The 24504-nt window shown below is 44.3% G+C and overlaps 1 protein-coding gene across 4 annotated transcripts in view; it reads left to right on the forward strand.

Annotated features, from left to right (window-relative positions):
- Positions 1 to 23506, forward strand: part of SLC39A14 (solute carrier family 39 member 14) — a 66024-nt gene extending 42518 nt beyond the window's left edge. For 3 of the 4 annotated variants that reach the window (XM_058194568.1, XM_058194571.1, XM_058194570.1), the window contains exons 4-9: positions 1757 to 1926; positions 4379 to 4501; positions 10891 to 11073; positions 14615 to 14822; positions 18802 to 18986; positions 20932 to 23506. In XM_058194568.1, the coding sequence (XP_058050551.1) occupies positions 1757 to 1926; positions 4379 to 4501; positions 10891 to 11073; positions 14615 to 14822; positions 18802 to 18986; positions 20932 to 21078 (1016 nt within the window). In that variant the 3' untranslated portion in view covers positions 21079 to 23506. The remainder of the gene's footprint in view (positions 1 to 1756; positions 1927 to 4378; positions 4502 to 10890; positions 11074 to 14614; positions 14823 to 18801; positions 18987 to 20931) is intronic. The other variant, XM_058194569.1, reaches the window with a different exon arrangement.
- The last annotated feature ends 998 nt before the right edge of the window (positions 23507 to 24504 follow it).

Consider the following 24504-nt stretch of genomic DNA (forward strand, 5'->3'; position numbering starts at 1 on the left):
GTATTGTTGCTTGAAAACTAAAATACGTCTTCGTGATCCAACAGAAACAGAAATAATTGTCGACGTGCCATCTCCGTTGTCAAATTGCCTTGTTAAAAAACTGATGCAATATGGCGATGCCAATCAATTGTTAAGAATCTCTGTGCCTCGGGCAACAAATATTTCAGTACTGTGCTTGTCCTATAACGGAGAAGCGCATATGCATAGGCAAGGGATGGCTTGTGTTTTGCCTGCATCACTCTTGAGTTCTGGCACTTCCTCCTCCTTCTTGAGTCTTATGCGCTAAACAGATTTGGGGAAAATGTCCTACTACTGAATTAGAGATAACTTGGAAGTCTACCTGGCTGGAGACTTGAAGCTTCAGCACCAATCTGAACACTGTGACTTGGATGGTGGTGAGGAGCCCCCCACCCCTCACCATAAAATTAGCAAAACTTCCAATCTGGCGCAAATTATTGGATTAATACTAGAGACCCTTATATATAGCGAGGTTATACTTATTGAACTCCATTGCCTGCGGAGGGTCTCTTCCCCTCCCTTGCATTTTTATTGATTGATTGATTGGATTGACTGATGGGTTTGCCACCCCTCTCCTGTCGAAACGACTCTGGGCAGCTCACAGCTCTAAAAACATTAACATCCTAACAGATGAAAACGAGAACAATGGAAGTCCCAATCGAAATAAAATTATAGTGAATAAAACGAGATGGGGGAACAGGATGAGCGGGAAGGAGGTGGGCTTGCCCCATAATTCATCCGCCATCTCCAGCAGGGGTGATGATGCTCCTTCATTGGGGACCCAGGTCATCTGCCAGTGCCAGGTCTTCAGGGCCTTGCAGAGGTCAGAAGGATGGGAGCCAATCTCACCTCGGGGGGGATAAAATGTTCCCAAGGGCAGGAGCCCCGGTAGAGAAGGCCCTTCTCCTGGACCATGTTGGACTTTCCCATCAAGAAGGAGTTTTGCGTAGTGCTACGGTGCCCAAGAGTGCTTCACGCATGCCTGAATCAATCTTGATTTGCATATCAATCATTAATAAATATCTTGTCTCTCTCTCTCCCCTCTCCTTCTCTCCTTCTCTCCTCCTCCTCTCTCCTTCTCCTCTCTCTCTCTCCTCCCCTCTCTCTCCCCTCTTCTCTCTCTCCCTCTCTCCTCTCCCTCCTCTCTCCCCTCTCCTCCCCTCTCCTCTCTCCCTCTCCTCTCTCCCTCCCCTCTCCTCCCCTCTCTTCTCTCTCTCCTTCTCCCTTCCTTCTCCCCTCTCCCCTCTCCTCCTCTCTCTCCTCCCTCTCTCTCTCTCTCTCCCCTCTCTTCTCTCTCTCCCTCCCTCTCTCTCCCTCTCTCCCTCTCCTCTCTCCCTCCCTCTTTCTCCCCTCTCCTTCTCCCTCCCCTCACTCTTTCTCTCTCCTTCTCCCTTTCCTCCTTGCTCTCTCCCTCTCTCTCTTCTCCCCTCTCCTCCCCTCTCTCTCCTCTCCCCTCTCTCTCTCTCCTCTCCTCTCCCCTCTTTCTCTCTCCCTCTCCCTCCCTCTTTCTCCCTCTCCCCTTCTCCCTCCCCCTCACTCTTTCTCTCTCTCCTTCTCCCTTTCCCTCCTTGCTCTCTCCCCTCTCTCTTTCTCCCTCTCCCTCTCTCCCTCCCTCTCTCCCTCTCCCTGTCCTCTGTTCCCTCTCTCCCCTTTTCATCCCTCGGTGTGAATTCATTCCTCCTGTGTCTTTCTCCCTCCTGTGATTCCCTCGGGGCGGGGTTGACCCTCACACTGGCAGTCTGGGGATACGGTTTCCTCTGTGTGACCATCATTTCCCTCTGCTCCCTGATCGGGGCCAGTGTGGTTCCTTTCATGAAGAAGACCTTTTACAAGCGGCTGCTCCTCTACTTCATAGCTCTGGCCATTGGCACGCTTTATTCCAACGCCCTCTTCCAGCTCATCCCTGAGGTAGGACAAGGGCCTCCGGGCCTGGGTCATGCGATTGTCGATGATTGTGTGGTGTCTGCAGTGTGACCTACTTTGTGGTAGCCGTTCATCGCTTTCAGGGGAAGTGACACAGAATCATCCAGCTCCCTTCCTTTGTACTTAGGGTGGAAATATGTAAGCCATCCAAACATTGGGTTGCGGAGCTGTTAGCACAAAGAAACAATGGACCATTAATTTAGGCGTTTGCCTTTCAGGAAGGGATTTTTTTTTTTAAATTCATGTAAGAGTAAATTAACTCTTGGATCTGGAATCTGGCATCTTGAGAACAAATGTCAAGGAAGGAACACAGATTAAAAGTGCCAATCTAACAGGGCAGGAATCCCATATCAACAGAAAACCACAGGGTCAATTGTGTCAATTGTGGTAGTGTAAGCTAGGGACGCGGTGGCTCAGGGGCTAGGACGTTGAGCTTGTCAATTGAAAGGTCGGCAGTTCAGCGGTTCGAGTCCCTAGTGCTGCCATGTCACGGGGTGAGCTCCCGTTACTTGTCCCAGCTTCTGCCAACCTAGCAGTTTCGAAAGCACGTAAAAATGCAAGTAGAAAAAATAGGGACCACCTTTGGTGGGAAGGGAACAGCGTTCCGTGCGCCTTTGGCGTTGAGTCATGCCGGCCACATGACCACGGATATGTCTTCGGACAGCGCTGGCTCTTCAGCTTTGAAACGGAGATGAGCACCGCCCCCTAGAGTCGGCAACAACTAGCACGTATGTGCGAGGGGAACCTTTACCTTTTACCTAAGCTAGGGGTCTGCAAACTTGGCTCTTTTAAGACTTGTGGACTTCAACTCCCAGAGTTCCTCCCAGAGTTCAACTCTGGGAGTTGAAGTCCACAAGTCTTAAAAGAGCCAAGTTTGCAGAACCCCTGGTGTAAGCCAAAGTGAGATTAATCTAATTTTCTGCTAAGTGCTCTGGCAGCAAATACGTTGACCATAGTCATTTCCCAAGAAAAGGGTTATGGGAAGACCAATAGGCAGTGGGTAACTTGTTTCCGCATTCTACGGCACAGGGGTCCCCAACGCGAGAGCTGTTGGCCCACTAGTGGGCCGTGAACCATTCAGAACCGGGGTGCAGAAATGGGCGAGCAGATGTATGTGTCCGCATCCCTATTTGTGTGAGCAGCACGTTAGTGTGTGTGTGCGCGTGCTCCATTTGCATGAGCGGCATGGATGCATGCCTGCCGCTTGCGCAAATGGAGCTGCGTGTGTGTGTTTCCCAGCCACTTGTGCAGAGCCGTCTCCTCCCTTCCCCACCCCCCGGGGGTGGTCTGCCAAGCTGGAAAGATTGGGGAGCTCTGCTCTAGCAGACTCTTTTATGGAGGGAGGCTTCTTCGGGCGTAAAAGGTAATGGCCCTTTTCATCTGGCTTTTGTGATGAAGATTTTTCAGCACAGAGTACCAGATATCCTGTTTCCCCCCGAAAATAAGACCCAACTGGAAAATAAGCTCTAGCGTGATTTTTCAGGATGCTCGTAATATAAGCCCTACCCTCAAAATAAGACCCAGTTTAGATTGTCAGGATGCATTTAATGCTGTATTTCCCCCCAAAAGAAGACCTAACCAGAAAATAAGCCCTAATGCGTCTTTTGGGGTGAAACTTAATATTAAACCCGGTCTTATTTTCGGGGAAAGATGGGTAGTTCCAAGCCTTTCCGGATACGCCTGTATTCCTCATGAAAGCATGCAAGGCCCACAGTGTATCTGATCTAAAATGAATAAGAAACGTATCTTCCACGTGCTAATACTGTGTATGACACATTAGCTGGTTCATCATGGAACTGAAATATCAAATATCAAATGACAATTTTTGTGGTCTCACAAAGCAAGCTAAGAGGCCAAAAATAAGAATCTTGGGTCTGTCCAAATCTGCTATTTGATACAGTCCTGTCTCTTACTTTTAACCATACAACTTCACCAGCTAAATTATTTGATTTTGTTACCTTCTACGTATAATGCCAGAATTCAAGTCCAGCTTTCTCTTGGACATGGTCTCCATGTGGAAGGAATGTATTCCAGTGGAAGAGTGTGCAACCGCCTTGTTGAATGTGTTTTAGAATTGTGCACAAGGCAGAGCATAATCAGAAACAAGCAGTGTAAAATGCACTCCTCAAAAGCAGAAACTTCAACACATCAAAATCAAAGATAGCTAAAGATTCATTTGTTAGTTGCTTAGCAAGAGGAGATGACATCGGATGTGGGCTAACTTAGAGACATACTATAGTTATACGAATTTGTTGCCACTCATGATCAGGAAACCCATTTCTCAGGTAGTTTCTTAGGCTTTGGGTTTTTTAGATCCTCTTTGATCTGCCCTTAGAGGTGAGAAGAAAAGAAGAGAGAACTTTAGATAGAGAGGAGGGTAATGTTTATTTATTTATACTTTTGACAGCCAACCCCTTTTTCTCTCCATCTCCTTCAGGCCTTCGGGTTCAATCCACAAAAAGATGATTATGTCTCCAAATCTGCTGTTGTCTTTGGGGGATTTTATCTCTTTTTTTTCACTGAGAAAATACTGAAGATGCTCCTGAAACAGAAGGATCAGGTGAGCCTCAATTGTTCCTGACACAATCTTTAGTTCCTTTCCTTTTAGAACTTAATTGTATTTTCAATCAATCAATCAATCAATCAGAATAGAGCTAGAAGGAACCTTGGAGGTCTTCTAGTCCAACCTCCTGGGTTGGAGGAGGAGAACCTATACTATTTCAGATAAGTGACTGTCCAGTCTCTTCTTAAAAACCTCCAGTGATGAATTGGCCTCATTGTTAGGAGTTTCTCCTTAATTCCAGGTTGCTTCTCTCCTTGATTAGTTTCCATCCATTGTTTCTTGTCCTGCCTTCTGGTGCTTTGGAAAATAAATTAACACCCCCCCTCCTCTTTGGGGCAAACTCTTAAATACTGAAATACTACTACCATGCCCTCCCCAATCCAGCCCTCCCTCCTTTCATGAGCATTAGACATAATCAGGTAATAAGGAACTAAAGATTTGCAATTTCTTCCAAATATATTAGGAGTAGAAATTCTGCCAAATTATTCAAGATAATTTCAATTGATAAGTTGATAAGATCAAACTTCTTAAAAAATTGTCTCATAAAATGTCCGTAGGGGAGATCCCAGTTCGTTACAGTGTGTTCTGGAATGTTTGTGTAGGCAACAGCTGGTTATCTTTTATTTATTTATTTATTTATTTATTTATTTATTTATTTGATTTGATTTGATTTGATTTGATTTGATTTGATTTGATTTTTATACCGCCCTTCTCCCGAAGGACTCAGGGCGGTTTACAGCCAACATAAAACAATTTTATAAATAGAATTAAAAAACATTTTAAAAATCTTATTCAAATTGGCTAACCCCATTTAAAACTATAATCGAGAAATGATAAAACCCCAATTAAAAACCATAGTGTATTAGGCCAGCCCTGCATGATGAAACAGAAAGGTCTTGAGTTCACGGCGGAAGGTCCGGAGGTCGGGGAGTAATCGTAACCCCAGAGGAAGCTCATTCCAGAGGGTAGGTGCCCCCACAGAGAAGGCTCTCCCCCTGGGGGTCGCCAGCCGACATTGTTTGGCTGATGGCACCCTGAGGAGACCCTCCCTGTGTGAGCGCACAGGTCGGTGGGAGGCTATCGGTGGCAGCAGGCGGTCCCGTAAATAGCCCGGTCCTATGCCATGGAGCGCTTTAAAGGTGGCTATAGCATTTATCAGTGGTGAAATCTGAACCGATTTGCCACTGGTTCACTGGCCGCGCATGCGCAGTGATCGCCAAGCGTGTGCTGTGTGCTTGCCAAATACGCGCTGCATGCATAGTACAAACGCATGCTTCGCACAGAAAAAGGAGATTTGGGAAGGTAAATAGAACTGTGAGGGGGAGAACAGCTTTGCCGCATGATTTAGATTCACTAGAAAGCAGCATTTCCTGCTTTCTAGCGATTTTAAATCGCGCAGCACAGCTGATCGTCGGAAATACCGGTTCGGAGGAACCGGTAGCTTTTTTTTTTTACAACTGGTTCGCCCAAACCGGTAGTTTCTATCACTACCTGTTCCTCCGAACTGGTGCGACCCGGTAGCATTTCACCACTGGCATTTATCCTAGGATACTTCCATTCTTTTCTTGATTACATGTTTTAGGGATCTGTTGCAGTTTGAGAAACTTGGCAACTTTAAAATGGGTGGACTTCATCTCCCAGAATTCCCCAGCCTGGTGAAATGGTTGATTGGGGAATTCTGGGAACTGAAGTCCACCCTGTCTTAAAGGTGCCAAGCTCAAGAAACATTGATCAAGTCTGCAGTCAACTGGTTTTCAGAGAAGGTATCTGTCCCTGCTTATTTTCTGGAAAGGTTGTAATAAACATTTGAAGAAACCAAAGAGCCTTCCTGCCATTATTTTTTAGGGAAGTTTTTGTAATTAAATTTTTTATTACATCCTCAAAAAAATTCTGAAAGCTTTAAGCCATGAGCTCAATACCAATTACAACGGAAAAATAGTAAAAATACATCTAGAAATAATGAAGTTTCCTTTCGGGTTTTAATATCGGATATATTTTGTGCCGAGTATGAGATCGATCCTGCCTGCTTGTTGGAATTCTCCGTTTCTCCCCTTTTGAAGTTTTCAGTACTGATTACAGGTACAGAAACAAGGGTAGAACACATCAGAATTAAAACAGCTGAGCAAACCATGGAGTAGATATTGGAAGGAACAATCAATAAAGAACGACAACGGAAAATCATATCTGAGGGAAGAATTTGTTGCCTGTTCCAACATACACATAGGGTGAAAGTCCCGAATATGATTGCCTACATGAACTTTCAGAAAGAAGTATTTGGAAAGTACAAAGTAATCGGGACACTTAATGATTATGACCTTTTGCAGATTGTCCATTACGTGCCCATTACGTTGCACAGCCTAGAAATGTTGCAAAACATCTGTGACAGAGCAGTTTTGAACTGAGGTATAAAAATATGGGAATAACTATGAAGCTAAAAAAGCTAAAAAAAAGGATTGCAAGGCGATCAAACTGGTCGGTCCTAGAGGAGATCAACCTTGACTGCTCTTTAGAAGGCCAGATCCTGAAGATGAAACTGAAATACTTTGGCCACCTGATGAGAAGGAAGGACTCACTAGAGAAGAGCCTGATGCTGGGAAAGATTGAGGGCAAAAGAAGAAAGGGACGACAGAGAACGAGGTGGCTGGATGGAGTCACTGAAGCAGTAGGCATGAGTTTAAATGGACTCCAGGGGATGGTAGAGGACAGGTAGGCCTGAAGGAATGTTGTCCATGGGGTCGCGATGGGTCGGACACGACTTCGCAGCTAACAACAACAAAAATGGAAGGATTATAATAGAATAGTAGAATAGAATTTTTTATTGCCCAAGTGTGATTGGACACACAAGGAATTTGTCTTGGTGCATAATAATGGGTAATACTGTATACGGTGTCCTGTAGTGAATAGCAAGCCACTCTTATCTGGATGAAGCTTGTCTCGTAGACCTTGTAATGAATGATATGCGTGGAGATTTTTTGATCATCTTGCTTGAAGGCTAGAGCTTAGTGAGAAGTCGTCTTTGGACCTTGTGGTGATTTTGGATGCCATCAGCTGTGTTGTTGCTGGGATGGTGACTCAATATCAGTAATTCAGATCCATCCTGGTAGATCATATCTACAGTAGAAAGATGACACTCAGAGGCATGTTGTAACTTCCTAAGACTTTTAACCAGTGGTAGAATTCAATTTTTTTTACTACCGCTTCTGTGGGTGTGGCATGGTGGGCATGGCAGGGGAAGGATTCTGCAAAGTCTCCAATCCCACCTCACTCCAGGGGAAGGATACTGCAAAATCCCCATTCCCTCCCCACTCTGGGGCCAGCCAGAAGAGGTATTTGCCAGTTCTCCAAACTACTCAAAATTTCCACTACAGGTTCTCCAGAACCTGTCAGAATCTGCTGAATAGCACCCCTGCTTTTAGCCTATAATACCATGGTAGCTTTCTCCTGTTTCTCCTGTGCTATTTTTTAAATAGCAATAGCACTTAGACTTATATACCGCTTTACAGTGCTTTACAGCCCCTTCTAAGTGGTTTTACAGACTCAGCCTATTGCCCCAACAATCTGGGTCCTCATTTTATCCACTTCGGAAGGATGGAAAGCTGAGTCAACTTTGATCCTGGTGAGATTGAAACTGCCAAATTGCAGGCACCCAGCAGTCAGCAGAAGTAGCCTGCAGTACTGCACTCTAACCACTGCGCCACCTCCCTGATCAACTGTTTCCATAATTGGATCTGCTTATAGTTAAACCAAAGTCTCTCTTGGTTAACTTACTGGCCACGTACCTCATTTTTATAGACAGTCTATATGACGGGTCTCCAACCTTGGCAGCTTTGCCGGCTGAGGAATTCTGGGAGTTGAAGTCTACAAGTCTCAAAATTGCCAAGGTTGGAGATCCCTGGACTCTATACTAACCCCCATCTCTTGTAACCCAATTAAGCATATTGTGTGAATTTGCACGTAAACAACTAAATTCAAAAATACCCAAATTCAAAGGTCACTCGGTAAAGATAATTTATTACAAAAATTAAGGCAAAACTAATTAGAAATACAGGTGCGACTATACTAAGCAGATAATTAACTGCTAATTTGATCAGAATATTAAGTACTAAAGTGCAGGTTGCACAGACTAAGGTAGTCTCTACAAAACAACCCCGTGGCTAATAACTACAGTATATGAATCTTCTGAGAGGTCATCACTTAGCTCTACATTCGTTAGTTAAAAATCTCCAGTAATTCTTAGGTGCGATAACGAGGTAGGTGGAGATGAATATACTGGGGTTCAATGCACATTAGAGAGCAGTGTCCTTTGGAGCAGGGGTCTCCAAACTTAGCAACTTTAAGACTTGTGGACTTCAACTCCCAGAACTCCCAAGTCTCAAGGTTTGTGGCCCACTGTTCACTCCAAGAGATTAAAACCATAGTTTCGCAGCACACCTGGACTGCTACTATCCTGGAATCTCATGTGTGGTTGTTTGCAAGTTGTGGCGATTCCTGTCACTCCAACCTGGCCAAAGTTCTTTTGGTTGCATCATGTCTCCATTACTGCGATGTACTGGAAGGACTTTTGGAAGCATTCGTTGGAATCTAGCAGCTAATTTGTCATGATACAATCACAATGTCATGATTCATGTCACTCTAATGCAGTATTAAAAGATCAGCACATGTTTTCCAAGGTCTGGTCGGTGTTAAGAACTCTAAATACATTAGTAGCCAAAATTGTGGAAACCTTTCGAGAAAAATATTTTTGAAGGCTTGATGGCTAATAACACCACTTTTTTTTTTTTTTGAGTTTCAAGATTCCACTGCTGGAATGGCCTGGGAATAGCCCAGACCTTCACCCAATTGAAAATCTATGGAGCTGACTAAAGAAACTTGTTAGTCAGAAACGACCCAGCAATAAAATCCAGTTAATAGAAGCAATCCTTCAATCTTGGTTTCACATGATAACAGCTGCAGAACTAAAAGACTTGGTTCACTCCATGAGAAGATGTTGTAAGGCCGTAATTCATGCTAAAGGTTACCCAGCTAAGTATTAATTGACATGGGGATAATTTTTGCATATCTCACCTTTTCCTATGGTGATAATTTTTGTATATCTTGTTTTTTTTTACGTGTTTCACTTTTTTTCTTTATACTGTAACTGCTATTCTAATAGCAAATCCTTCATAAAAGTTATTGCATTACATTCTTGATTAAATTATCTTTCCATTGATATATAATTTTATGGTACTACTCCCAAAAAAAAAAATGGTGTTATTAGCTAGTTTTAGAAAATACACTTCTCCCAAAAGGGTTCCACAATTTTGGCCACTATAGCTTAGAACAGGGCTCTCCAACCTTGGCAACTTGAAGACTTGTGGACTTCAACTCTGGGAATTCTGGGAGTTAGAGTCCACAAATGTTCAAGTTGCCAAGGTTGGAGATCCCTGGTTTAGAATCCAGTTATCTTGAGGGATAACTTTTAAGTCTGCTAGTGAGCCTTCCTACTTAGCCGGTATTCACCAAAGGTGCAATTGCCCGACCTTCTGGTTTCCGAAATACTTCTAGACGCATTGTTTAAACATGGGTTTTCCAAGTGTTTGTTTGATCCTTCAAACCGCCTTCAATAGATGTTACATCGGTTCATATGCCTGTATTTAATTATTTATTTTTAAAATAATTTTTATTGAGTATTTTACATTTTTAAAACCAAAAACGTAATAGAAAAAGACAGAAACCAAAAAAAGGAAAGAAAAAAAAAGGAAAGAAGAAGACATACACATACATCAAACATATACAAAATACAAAACAAATATAACAACATTATGTTAAGGAACGCAGGGGCTAAGTTGCTGAGCTTGTCGATCGCAAGGTCGGCAGTTCAGCGGTTCGAATCCCTAGTGCTGCCGCCTAACGGGGTGAGCTTCGGTGACTTGTCCCAGCTTCTGCCAACCTAGCAGTTCGAAAGCACGTAAAAAATGCAAGTAGGAAAATAGGGACCACCTTTGGTGGGAAGGGAACAGTTTACAAGTTTCTGCATCGACAGTTTCCTTGCTATTAAATTCAGTCTTTCTAAATAATCCCTTGTTCTTGTATAACCGTATTGAGCATTCTTATATACCGTTCGTATATTTAATGATTATTGAAATAATCATTTAGGTTTACATAGAAAGGCAGGGCAAAAGCAGAGCAAAGAAAAGACAGATCTGTGGTGTTGGTTGCATTGTTATGGACCAGGGGTCTCCAACCTTAGCAACTTTAAGCCTGGTGGATTTCAACTCCCAGAATTCCCCAGCCAGCTTTGCTAGCTGGGGGATTCTGGGAGTTGAAGTCCTCCAGGCTTAAAGTTGCCAAGGTTGGAGACCCTTGTTATGGATCTTCTTTGGTGAAGCTCTCTCTGCCCTCCCTAGCATCTTCATGGGCACAGCCACTACAGCAGCGAGTCCCTCCCTTCTAAGAAGGACCAGGAAGAAGGTGTGACGGAAAAACTGCAGAATGGAGACCTGGATCACATGATCCCGAATAAGAGCGGCGATTTGGAATGCAAGAATCCCTCTGCTGATCAGAAGGTGGTTACCACCTTGTCTGTTCAGGTCAGTGATTAAATTACACTAGGGTCGCCTAACCTTGAGGGCCCTTCTGGGGCCAGTGAGCCCTTCTCTTCCCCCTCCCTCCCTCCCTCTCCCTCTCTCTTTCTCGTTCTCTCTATCTCCCCATCTCTCTTTCTTGTTCTCTCTCCCTCCCTCCCTCCCTCTCTCTTTCTCGTTCTCTTTCTCATTCTCTTTCCCTCCCTCTTTCCCCATCTCTCCCTCCCTCTCGTTCTCTTTCTCCTCCCTCCTCCCTCTTTCTCCCTCTCGCTCCCTCCCTCCCTCTCTCTTCTCATTCTCTTTCTCATTCTCCTTCCCCTCCCTCCCTCCCCTCCCTCCCTCCTCTCTCTTTCTCTCTTTCTCTTGTTCTCTCTCCTCCTTCTCTTTCTCCTCTTTCCCTCCCTCCTCTCCTCCCTCCCTTTCTCATTCTCTTTCTCTCCCTCTCTCTTTCTCCCTCCCTCCCTCTCCCTCCCTCCCTCTCTCTTGTTCTCTTTCTCTCGTTCTCGTTCTCTCTCTTTCTCATTCTCTTTCTCTCCTCCCTCTTTCTTCTTCCTCTCCTCCCTCTCTCTTTCTTGCTCTTTCTCCTCCCTCCTCCTCCCTCTCTTTCTCATTCTCTTTCTTTCTCTCTTGTTCTCTCTCTCTCATTCTCTCTCTCTCTCTCTCCTCCCTCCCTTCCCTGCCTCCATCTATCCCTCCTCTCTCTTTCTCTCTCTCTCTCTCCTCCTCTTTCTTCTTCCTCTCCTCCTCTCTCTTTCTTGCTCTTTCTCCCTCCCTCCCTCCTCCTCCCTCTCTTTCTCATTCTCTTTCTTTCTCTCTTGTTCTCTCTCTCTTTCTCATTCTCTCTCTCATTCTCTCTCTCTCCCTCCCTCCCCTTCCCTGCCTCCATCTATCCCTCCCTCTCTTTCTCTCTCTCTCTCTCCCTCCCTTTTTCTCTCTCTTTTTCTCATTCTCTTCCTCTTTCTCTCTCTTTCTCTCCGCCCCTCTCTCTCATACACACACACACACACACACACACACACTACCACTGCCAGAGGCTCTAGATGGCAAACAATGTCGACACAAAATAAACACTAACCCCCAAGCCCTACGTACATCCAAAAAAATAGGGTCTTCGGTGCTCACTGAGCTTGGTGGTTTGCTTGCAGATGTTCATTACTCAACTAAAATTCAACTGAGAAACTGTGAGCAGAAGAGTGAGATGGGTGGAGAATGAATTTAATAAATATTAAAATCAAATCCTAGATCATGGCTAAATCCAGAAATGCTAGGGAATTCCTGGAAGCTTGGCATTCAGACAAATTAGCCATCAACAGACATATAGAAGTGAATCACATTTACACACCATTCAGAAGAGACTGTAAAAAAGCTAAGAGGGAAAGTCTAGAATACATCCCCTCCAGTAGCCAATAGCTATATAAGCAGGGATTAACATTTGACATTTAGCAAGCAAAAAACAATATCCTAATTAAGGAACTACCAGGGAGAAGAATCACACCATCCACAACCCTCTATTTTAAAAATGGGGAGCAAATCACATACTAATTGATGATGTTACCTGATTAGGCAATGAAATGAAAAACAAGCTGAGAGAGCATCAAAGATCCACAGTTTAATCTTGAGATACAGATTCTCTTCTGTTACGATGTATTTTTTTTTCCTTTTTAACAGTCCTGTGAATCTCTTGCAGGATGACTTGAGCTGAGCATTTACTGACTGGATGCCCTTCCTGACCCCTATGCAGAGTTTGCAGCAGATACTTTCTCTTTGCGCACCAGGGAGAGAGAGAGAGAGAGACATATCTGCCGCTACCTAGGATTGAACTCACAGCCTCCTGGTTGTGAGGCGAGAGCTCCACCTCTAGGCCATCACGCTGCTCCTCTCCTTGTTATAAAAAGAGCAAAATAGGGGGTGGGGGGTGGAATAGAAAAAGAAATGACAGCATCTTGTTTGGGCCCTCTCACAAAATGTCTAGCATTGTGCCCTTGATCCGACAAAACACCCATTTTCCAAAAGTCTGCTTCTCACCACTCCCCCTGCTTTTCCAGAATACTATTTCATTTTAACTTCTTTTTTTTCTGGATAGGTGTGGGCACATTTAAATACAGTGCAGCTCCCCATCATTATTCTTAGGAGAATAATCCGCGGTGCCTATCAGGCTTAGAGGTTGTCTGGGAAATAAATGTTTTGTGCTTCAAGCTGCGGTTTTGCATTCCAGCATGCTAAGATTCCCATTTCTAATTTCGTTTATTTAAATCAAGTTCAAATTATTAAGCTATAATTTTAACAAGTAGACCTCGTGTCATTGAAGTTAGCATATTGCCCCAGAGGAAGGTTAAAATACTTGAGGGATTGCATAAAATATCTGGTCTGCAGTTACGTTCCCGCAAAACTTGAGGCACAGCAATAGCACTTAGACTTATATACCGCTTCACGGTACTTTACGGCCCTCTGAAAGCGGTTTGCAGAGTCAGCCTCTTGCCCCCAACAATCTGGGTCCTCATTTTACCCACCTCGGAAGGATGGAAGGCTGAGTCAATCTTGAGCTGGTCAGGATCGAACTTCCTGGCCGTGGGCAAAGTTAGCCTGCAATACAGCACTTGAACCACTGCTCCAACATGGCTTCCTTCCCCTCGCCTCCCCTCCCCTCCCCCCTCCCTTCCTTCCTTCTTGTTTTTCTTCCATCCTTCCTTCCTTCTTTCTCCTTCTCTCCCTCCTTCCTTCCTTCCTTCTCTTTGTTTTCCTTCCTTCTATCCTTCCTTCCTTCCTTCCTTCTCCCTCCCCTCCCTCCCTTAGCAATAGTACTTATATACCGCTTCACAGTGCTTTACAGCCCTCTCTAAGCAGTTTACAGAGTCAGCCTCTTGCCTCCATCAATCTGGGTCTTCATTTTACTCACCTTGGAAGGATGGAAGGCTGAGTCAACCTCGAGCCTGGTGAGATTCGAACTGCCAAATTGCAGGCAGCTGGAAGTCAGCAGAAGTAGCCTGCAGGACTGTATTCTAACCACTGTGCCATCTTAGGAGTAGTGAAGTAGTGAAATAGAACAGTAGTAAAGCAAGTGGAAGGGTCCTTTTGCCACTGCAGTATTGGAAAACGTTGCAATGGCAAGACTTGAATTTCCTGCATTAGATTCTCATAGTCTACGTACCTGTGTCTCCTATTGCATCATAGGAGGTAAAGTCATTAGGTGACCACAGGTTATGATGCAGGCCCCATATAGAGTCTCATGCGGGTTACCTGATGAAATTACCTAGTTGGGTAATCAAATGTCTGCAAGAAAACCCACCAAGCTCAGAGACCTCACAGTTAAATCCTGAGCTACAAATGCTGTCCCCCATAGGCTCCCTATAGCAGGGGTCTCCAACCTTGGCAAACTTTAAGCCTGGTGGACTTCAACTACCAGAATTCCCCAGCCAGCAATTCTGGGAGTTGAAGTCCTCCGGGCTTAAAGTTGCCAAGGTTGGAAATCCCTGCCCAATAGGATTGTTGGTTCACCTGTCATAAAATGATAAGGGATTTTCTTAATATCATACTTCTTTTTTTCCAGGACCTCCAAGCATCTCAAAGCATGTGCTATTGGTTGAAAGGGGTGCGATACTCAGACATTGGCACTCTGGCTTGGATGATAACCTTGAGTGACGGCCTTCACAATTTCATTGATGGGCTGGCAATTGGCGCCTCCTTCACCGTCTCAGTCTTCCAGGGCATCAGCACCTCAGTGGCCATTCTCTGTGAAGAATTCCCGCATGAGCTAGGTGTGTGTGCGCTGCTTCATTTCTGCTTCACAGCTGGAAAAAAATACCTAGGAATTCCTTTTAGGGATGCGCTTAGTGGAATTCTTACTAAGGAACCATCAAAAGTAGGAACATCTGCCTTGCAAAGAAAGGTCCGATGGATTTGAGGGTTGTTAGTTTAGATAAAAATCCACAAACAACAGAAAACAGGGCAGAGATTTCTGAAATTTCTACGCATTGTAGAAAAGGTAGAAGAAATTTTCTCATTGTACTATCAATGAGTTTTCAGTGATGCCCTGTTTCCCCTAAAATAAGGCATCCCCTGATAATAAGCCAAATTGGGCTTTTGAGTACATGCGCTAAAATAAACTCCCCCCGAAAAAATATTTAAACGCATGCACAGCTGGTCCCCGCCATTTCCTCTGGCTAAGGTTAGGGAGACAGAGCTGGAAATCAGGTAAGATGGCAAGAGGAGCCCCGTCTTGCTCCATGCGCCCCAAAATAATAAGACCTTCCTGAAATTAAGGCCAAGCGCTTATTTCAGGGTTCAAAAAAATATAAGACAGGGTCTTATTTTTGGGGAAACACGGTATGCATTCATCTGTATTAACATATTGTCAAACTACTGTGTTTCCCCGAAAATAAGACCTATCCCAAAAATACGTCCTTGCTCAATTTTACATGCATGCCCAATATAACCCCTACCCCATCCCACTCTGTTGCACCTGGTTGCACGAGGTGGGTGTCAGCTTTGGAAGCCATACTAGGTTGGAAGCATCCGTGCTGCCACTTTCTCATGTGTGGGAAAGTAGGAGGGGGGATTTAGTAGAGGGGTTGTCTTAAGACAGAATAACATTCTTCCTGTCGGTCAAGGTCAGGCCGATCCTGCATCTGGAGGAGGAGTGGTCGGAGTGCTGTCTTGAGATGGGATGGTTGGTGATTGGAGCATGTGATCGGCAGAAGAGTCAGGGGATGGTTTGGGGGGTTTTGATTTACTGAGGGAAAACCTGCACCTCTCAGATTTGGGTTTTCCCAGATGTGCCAGTTTACCTATCTGTCGTGTCTTCGGCTCCCAGGCCGGGCCTCCTGGTGAGGGAAAGAGCCAACAGGGCTTCCCTCTGCAGGACCTTTCTCTCTGGCTCCACTCCAGGTCCCAGAGGCAGGCCAGGTGGAGGAAATGATGAGGCCTCTTTCTCCCACACCTCCCACCCCCCCCAGGCAATGCCTCAAGACCCAGCTGCTGACAATCAGTCCTGGTTAAATCCCAGGTATCGCAGAAAGGAGAGATGGGAACAACAAAAGAAGGGGTGAGGCAGGCCTAGAGAGTGCTGAGTCATGGAGCCACACCCCACAGGGTATAAAAGCAGGAGGAGCTGCTCTATAGCTTCTTGTGACGGACAAAAACTGACTCTTGGAAACTTTGGCTGCAATATTTCAAGTCTAAGAATTTGGCTTCTGGATTTCTGTTTATTAACTGCAGTTACGCTGGCTTCTGAGGAGATACGAGAACTTGGCAGGCAATCGCAGGTTCGTTGCCAGAACTGATATCTGTCGTAGGAATAAATTGCTGGCAAATATAGTCAGCTCGCGTGTCTTCCTAGTTGTGGTTGGGGTGGGGACAGAACACTATCCTAGTAAATAGAACTTTGAAAGTTGCTTGCTTTGGAGTTTTTACTTGGAGTTTGGGGTTTTTCTGGAACGCTGACAAGTGGGGTGAGGCGCATGGGTAAAAATCAAGCTAGGGTGGGGATGGGGGTGGGTGGAGCTGCCCCACGTGCCCCCGCTTACTTTAGGACAGTTGCAACCAGGAGTCCCACACCCCGACACCTGACTTGCCTTGCCGGCTCACTTCTGCGGCCGCTTACCACTGCTTGTGTATGGCGCACCAACCTTCGTTTTGCTGTCAGAGGCCTTTGAGGCCAGGGGGGGCACTGCACATGAGGAACGGCAAGCGGCCACGGAAGAAGTGGGCCGGCAGTGGCCAACGGGCTTCTGCATGGTGGGGTTGTTGGTGCTGCCGCCGCGAGGTGAGACAGTGAAAAAGACATCCCCCGAAAATAAGGCCTAATGCCTCTTTTGGAGGAAAAAAATAATAAATCCGGGTCTTATTTTCAGGGAAACGCAGTAGATATCTTTGTATAAATATCAGTTTTGAGGATTCAGGGCCATAGAAGATACCAATGTTGGCATTGGATGGTTTCGTTATTTAGTTTATGAGTTCTTTCGGCCTTTCGGGATTAGCAAGTTCATTAGAGATCATGTATCAGTAGCCAGTAAGCCATGATGGCTGTTTGAATATTCACTCCAAACTCCAAGGCTATGCTGAGACAAGCTTGTGGAATATGCAAACATTTTGCAAAACATTTTTGTAAATGAGTGGTTGGAATTGCACAAGATTCTAAAACTAACAGACCACGAGATAGCTTTCTCTACAGGTAGTCCTCGATTTACGATCACAATTAATCCTAAAACTTCTGTTGCTAAGTGTCGTGTCCCACTCCTCCGCTGACGGCCGGGTCAGGGAAATCCGAATCAGGCGTGCCTCTGCAGCTCTGCCAAAGTCCTAGCAAAGTCCTCAGAGCAGGCAGGAGACCAGAAAGTGACTTCAGCAAGATATGTTTAGACTTTGCCTGACTCAGAGAATGCCAGAAAGCAGGTCCTTCATATAGGCCATGGGGTGTGGCTCCATGACTCAGCACTTATCCAGGCCTGCCCCTCCCTTTCTTCTGACGCCGCCGCCTATCAATTCTTCTGAAGCGAGGGTCGCTCCAGTCTGCAGCTGTTGGTAATTGACCTCCCTCAGGCTCACATGCTGTGGAGGAGGGGGAGGGGTCTAGTTGCTCCGTTTGCCTGGGCATGGAGCCAGGGCTGGGGGCTGGAAGTACTTCTTCCTCCTCAGCCTGTCTGGGCATGGAGTCAGGGCTGGGGCCGGGAGGTATGCTAGGACATTCTTCAGCGTTCGGAAGCAGATAAGAAGGCCCCGGCTGTGGTGAGATTGGGCGAGACACAACAGCTAAGTGAGACATTTGTTAAGTGCATTTTACCCCATTTACGACCTTCCCCATTGACTTGGCTTGTCAGAAGGTCGCAAAAGGGGATCACATGACCCCCCCCCTTTGGACATTGCAGCGGTCATAAATATGAATCACTTGCGAAGCAGCTGAATTTTGACCATATAGCCGTGGGGATGCTGCAATGGTCAAAAATGTAAAAACAGTCATAAGTCACTTTTTTCCGTGCTGTTGTAATTTCGAACAGTCACTAAATGAACTGTTCTAAGTAGAGGACTACCTGTAGTTGTATCATGGGATGGTGGTGGATGTTCAGGATTTACACAATAGATTAGATTAGATTAGAACTCTTTATTGGCCAAGTGTGATTGGACACACAAGGACTTTGGGGCATACGCTCTCAATGTACATAAAAGAAAAGATACGTTCGTCAAGAATCAGAAGGTACCACGCTTAATGATAGTCATAGGGTACAAATAAGCAATCAAATCATATTAGGAACCAGTCAATATAAATTATAAGGATGCCAGCAACAAGGTTACAATCATACAGTCATAAGTGGAAGGAGATGGGCGATAGGAACGATGAGAAGATTAATAGTAGTGCAGATTTAGTAACTAGTTTGACAGTGTTGAGGGAATTAGTTATTTAGCAGAGGGATGGCGTTCAGGAAAAAACTGTTCTTGTGTCTAGTTGTTCTGGTGTGCAGTGCTCTATAGCGTCGTTTTGAGGGTAGGAGTTGAAACGATGACACAGGTCATCATCAAAACGTTGTTGCTCAGACAAAGATGTTGATTGTTTGTCACAGAAGAAGAAACATATCAGCAGCAGAAACATATATTGATAATATGGGAGAAGTTGATTTGAAAAATGCAAAAGCCTTCTGGATCAACGGATCGATTAACATCTCTTCAAAGTTTTGATTCTGTGAATTTCAAATGCAACCCCTTCCTTCTAAACTTCTTTGGAACTGTGGTTCATCTTTGCAGGAGACTTTGTCATTCTGCTGAATGCTGGGATGACAATCCAGCAAGCCCTTTTCTTCAACTTCCTCTCAGCTTGCTGTTGCTACCTGGGCCTGGGCTTTGGGATATTGGCCGGCAGCCACTTCTCAGCCAACTGGATCTTCGCTTTAGCAGGCGGGATGTTTCTCTACATTGCGTTGGCTGACATGGTAAGTGGTAGGCAGGTAAAGAAAACCATCTGGCTCCATTGGGTTTCCTTCTGATAGGTTGGGTGCACACAACTCCTACAGTAGTGGCCAAAATTGTGGAAACCTTTTGGGAAAAGTGTATTTTCTAAAACTAGCTGATAACACCACTATTTTTTTATGGAGTAGTACCATAAAAGTATATATCAATGGAAAGATAATTTAATCAAGAATGTAATGCAATAACTTTTATGAAGGATTTTTATTGGCCAAGTGTGATTGGACACACAAGGAATTTGTCTTGGTGCATCTGCTCTCAGTGTACATAAAAGAAGAGATACGTTCATCAAGAATCATAAGGTACAACACTTAATGATAGTCATAGAATAGAATAGAATAGAATAGAATAGAATAGAATAGAATAGAATAGCATAGAATAGAATAGAATAGAATAGAATAGAATTTTTATTGGCCAAGTGTGATTGGACACACAAGGAATTTGTCTTGGTGCATCTGCTCTCAGTGTACATAAAAGAAAAGGTACAACATTTACAACACAAATGATGGTCATAGGTACAATTTAACACTTAATGATACAACACTTAATGATAATCATAGGGTACAAATAAGCAATCGGGAACAATCAATATCAATATAAATCATAAGGATTACCAGCAACAGAGTTACAGTCACAGTCAACACAGCTGTAAAAAAGAAAGCCAAACAAACCAAGAATTGGTCAAAAAGCCACTGTTTTTTTTAAAACTTCTCTTCTATAAAATACCTAACAAACAAGAAAAATTGGATTGGTCATTGGGACCAGAGGTTAAGTTTTCCGAGCTTTCAGACTTATGCTGGAGCCCATCTTCAGGAAGCTTCTTTTTACCAGAACGTAGAGTATAAGGTATAAGTATAAGTATAAAGTATAAGGGGCATGGTGGCTCAGTGGCTAAGATGCTGAGCTTGTCAGTCGAAAGGTCAGCAGTTCAGCGGTTCGAATCCCTACCGCTGCGTAACAGGGTGAGCTCCCGTTCCTTGTCCCAGCTTCTGCCAACCTAGCAGTTCGAAAGCAGGTAAAAAATGCAAGTAGAAAAATAGGGACCACCTTTGGTGGGAAGGTAACAGCGTTCTGGGCGTCTTTGGCGTTGAGTCATGCCGGCCACATGACCACGGAGACGTCTTCGGACAGCGCTGGCTCTTCGGCTTTAAAACGGAGATGAGCACCGCCCCCTCCTGTCTGAGTCAGGAACGACTAGGACATACGTGTGAGGGGAACCTTTACCTTTACCTTTAGAGAGAAGTATACACTCTGCAGGGGTCTGCAACCTTAAACACTCAAACAGCCATTTGGACCCGTTTCCCACACAAGAGAAAACACCGGGAGCTACAAAACCCTAACCCGTGCCTGACTATTTCTTGAGCGGCCACAAAACCACCATCTGTAGTTGAATTAAACGTTTTCTTCTGAAACTTTTCTTTTCTTGGATTTATCCATGGTTGGCCTACCAGGGGTTGAGAAGCTCAATACATTGCGTGCCAGTAGGTGTTGCACATTGGTGGTTGTGACGCATATTTTGAGTGACAGGGAGCCGCAGCAGAGGAGTGAAAGAGCCACATGCGGCTCCAGAGCTGCAGGTTGCTGACTCCTGTGCTAGAGAGAAGTTCTCCGAGGATGGGTTCTAGCAGGAGTCCGAAAGCTCGGAAGAATAAACCTTTGAACTACCTTGGGACACGTCTATTTGCCTTCATTCGTGAGAAGCCTTAACATCTGATCACGGCTAACATCATCTGTGCTTTATAAAATGGCTTATTTATTCTGCATCGTGACAGTTTGGAAATTGGAATGAATGCTGTTTGATTTACCAACTTGCAAAAAAAAAATAAAAGTTTTGCATTTGCTGTAGAATGAAACCGGGGGGGAGGGAGGGGGAGGAAAGCCACCCTAATTTTGATTTTCTTGATCTGTAAGTTCCCAGAGATGAATGAAGTCAGCAAAGAAGACGAAAGGAGCGGAAGTGCTTTGATTGCATTTGCGATTCAGAACGCTGGACTCCTGACGGGATTCGCGATCATGGTGCTTCTGACTGTGTTCTCGGGAGAAATCCAGCTCGGATAGCGGCTGTGCTGTCTGTTGGGAAATTGTAGGTCTGTGGACTCTGCTAAGCGCAGTTTTTTTTGGTCAAGGATTTCAGAAAGGGGCATGTTTATTCAACCTGCTTCTTAGATTTCTTATTGGACTGACAAACCTGCACAGGCTGACAATTTTTCTCTCTAGCATTAAATGACCGGGGGATCATTTCTTAAGATAACAACAGCATTTGTCTCTCTCCCTCCTACCCTTTTTTCTTATTTTTTTTCACATTTGGATGGAATCGATTAAGAAAGGTTTCTAATTCCCTGATGTTGTGCTATTCCTGCTTCCTTTCTGGGCATGAGTAGCTTGGTGCAGATCCCTTTAAGCTACCAGCAAATTGGCTAGGAGGGTGCCTTTCCCCCCCTCCACCCCAATTACTAAGGACCGTAATGTTTTCAATTTTAAACTCTGCACCAGTTTTGGGTCAGTTCATTGGTTGGTTGGCGTTACTCCGAAAATTAGTCGGCTGCACGTGGGAAAATCAGAATTAAAAATTGCAGCAAATTGGAGAACTGTAACACTTTGGGGGAAATTGGCCTTAAGCATGGGTTGGACTAGAAGATCTCTGAGGTATATCTTCTACTCTTCTATGATTGTAAATCACATTTCGGTGTGAGAAAGGAAAAAGTGCTTTTTGTGGCATGAAAGATCTAAACATGGAAAGAACGTGTTATATTGAAAACTCATAGCCAATGGATGCAGAGGGCTCCAGTTTATGTAGGAACATACGCGGGGACAATTTGACTTGAAATTCCTTTATTCAAATGGCATCGTTATATATAAACTATTTAGGACTCCAAGAAAAGGAAAAAAAAAACCATCTTGGAAGACACATTTTGAAGTCTTTTTAGTGCCCTCTTCCCCTCTTGTCTTCAAAAGTGATTATCTTTTTCAGCCCTTCCTTTAACATCTCCTTTTTTTTTTTTTTTAATTTCCTTCAAAAGATTCACACACGCAGGCTGGCCCACACAGCTGCTACTTTGCAAGTTGATTTTGTGTAGGATAAATCTGGCCAGTGTGGAATCTATTTATATCGGGAAAGAAATGATGTATGAAGTCGTTGAATTGCATCCTCTGGCTGGTGTGAAGGTCTTGGGATTGTTTATGGAAATGAAGCCTAGATTTGGAGAATTTGCTGGAGAGATTTATTGCAGGGTTAAATTTCCCAGAGTCACTAGGTGAACTGATGTATTATCATATTGATAAGATCAAGCCTGTCTAGCTTAAGTGTGTAGCACATTATTCACATCACACACACCCTCTTTAAACATTTAAAACCCGCTATGCTTGTATCAGCAAATGGAAACTGGGTTTCTTTTCAGTACAGCTAGGAAGATACCCTTTTAAGCCAAACTTCGCAGCATCTCTCTGTGTAGCTGAATCGTTCTGTTCTATATGATGGGTAAGTTGTACAGATTCCTCTTTTCTCTGGCGCGCCATTGGAGCATCAAATGAGTGTGGAGGTAGCGAACCCCAAAGACCTTGATCTATCTTTTGCACCAAGACGTTCTTTTGCATAATCAGATCTGATCTGTTCAGAAGCTCTCAGCCCTCTGTCTCTCTTCCTTCTCTCTCATAGATTGTATGAAAGCCCCTATGGTTGCATCAACCTGGTGCCCACAACTGCCTAACATGATTTAGCGAGTAATCCCTAATTACTGAGAAGTATGTAGTACTTCAGGATGATCCGTGTAACTTGACATTGGCCGCTAGGATCGAGTTAACTGTGTAGAGCAGATCCATCTTTCTCTCATTGGTTCAAGATAAGGACCAAGTGGAAAACTGCCCTGGGAAGGCTAATTTATACCTATTGAAATTTCAGCTGGTGGTTCTCACAGTCTTTATGTTGCTCCCGATGGGCTGTGCTTAGTGATGCCATGCGTATAATTTCAAATTATGCACAAGTCTTCTTAAAAAGAAGAATAGATGAAGGAGACATCCATTGGAGCCACAGTGGAGGGGGCAAAGCTAAACTTGATTGCAGATCACCAGCTCATCCATATCACTCGCTCACCACTTTGTAAAAGATGATGTATGCCACTGTGGATAACTGGAAGGGTGTTTTGCTTAATTTTGGCTCTTAAATGGTTGATTGCAGTGGGAATGGGACAACTTGCCACAGCCGACTCCCCACTGGATAAGTCGCTGGGGGACAATTTAACAATTCTATTTCATTATTTAAGATAAATAAAAATCATTTTAATTTTTGCCATTCACATTTCGTTCTGTCCCTCCTTTCTTTAATGATTCTATTCCACCATTTCTTTTGATATCAGTGTAACTCTTGTCCCACAGTGAATTATCCTGCAGCTGGTTGTCTTGTGGCGAGATGGCCCTGGCAAGTTGTCCTGTAGAGAGTTGGCCGTAGAGAATTGTCATAGACCCGATTTCAATAGCCTGCTCAGATAAGAGGACTTATGCTTCCAATGCAAACTTCCCTATGAAATATAATGATAATAGCAAGCTTTTAGCCTCCAATTTCATGCAACGGATGTTTCAAAATGCAGTGCATTCAAATGGCTGTGCAGCTTTTTCTGCGAATGTAACCTCCTGAGAAAATCCTGTAAAAAAAAAAAAGGAAAAAAAAAGCAATCTTTAAGCAGGCCTAGAAATTTGAGGTCCTTAGGTGAGATGCATAAAAGTGAAATGCCCCTAAAGAGGTCTTCAGTTTTAAACTATATTATAAAGCACTACGTTACTTTTAGAAAAGGCCCAGTAGCATCGATTATCTCTCATTTGACCCAATACGGCTATGGTAAGCAGAAACTTGCCATGTTTACTACTCTGCGTGATCCATTTTGAATAGAGAGGCTGAATATGCTGCTTGATCATCTGTCCGAAAAAGTGTAGGGTCTCCTGCTTGGATGGGGTGGGGTTGGACTACAACAGTGGTTCTCAACCTTTATAGTGCTGCGACCCCTTTAATACAATTCCCCACGATGTGGCGACCCCAACCGTAAAATTATTTTCATTTTGAATTTATCGCGCCTGATGCTGTATTGGCTAACGATCTGAACTGCTTGCGATTGCCTTGAGGACGGAGGCATTAAAGCGGAGACTCCTCCCCTATTAAGTTCATCGCGCCTGAAGCCAGATTAGGCTAGCGATTGGGAGTGATTGCAGCTGGCTTGAGAGGGAGACATCAGAGCAAAGATTTCTCTCTTTTTTAATTCATCGCGCCTGAAGCCGAATTTGCGATTCTTCAACTCGCAAATATACTTCCCATATTTCCGATGGTCTTAGACGACCCCTGGCAAATTGTCATTCGACCCCCAACGGGGTCGCGACCCACAGGTTGAGAACCGCTGATCTACAAGGTCCCTCCCAACTCTGTTAATAAAATCATCCCAGTTACCTTGAACCAGTCCACATTATTGAGAGGTACATGCTTCACTTTGTCCAATAATA

The sequence above is a fragment of the Ahaetulla prasina genome, chromosome 9 (assembly GCF_028640845.1).
Source record: "Ahaetulla prasina isolate Xishuangbanna chromosome 9, ASM2864084v1, whole genome shotgun sequence".
Taxonomy (NCBI): Eukaryota; Metazoa; Chordata; class Lepidosauria; order Squamata; family Colubridae; genus Ahaetulla; species Ahaetulla prasina.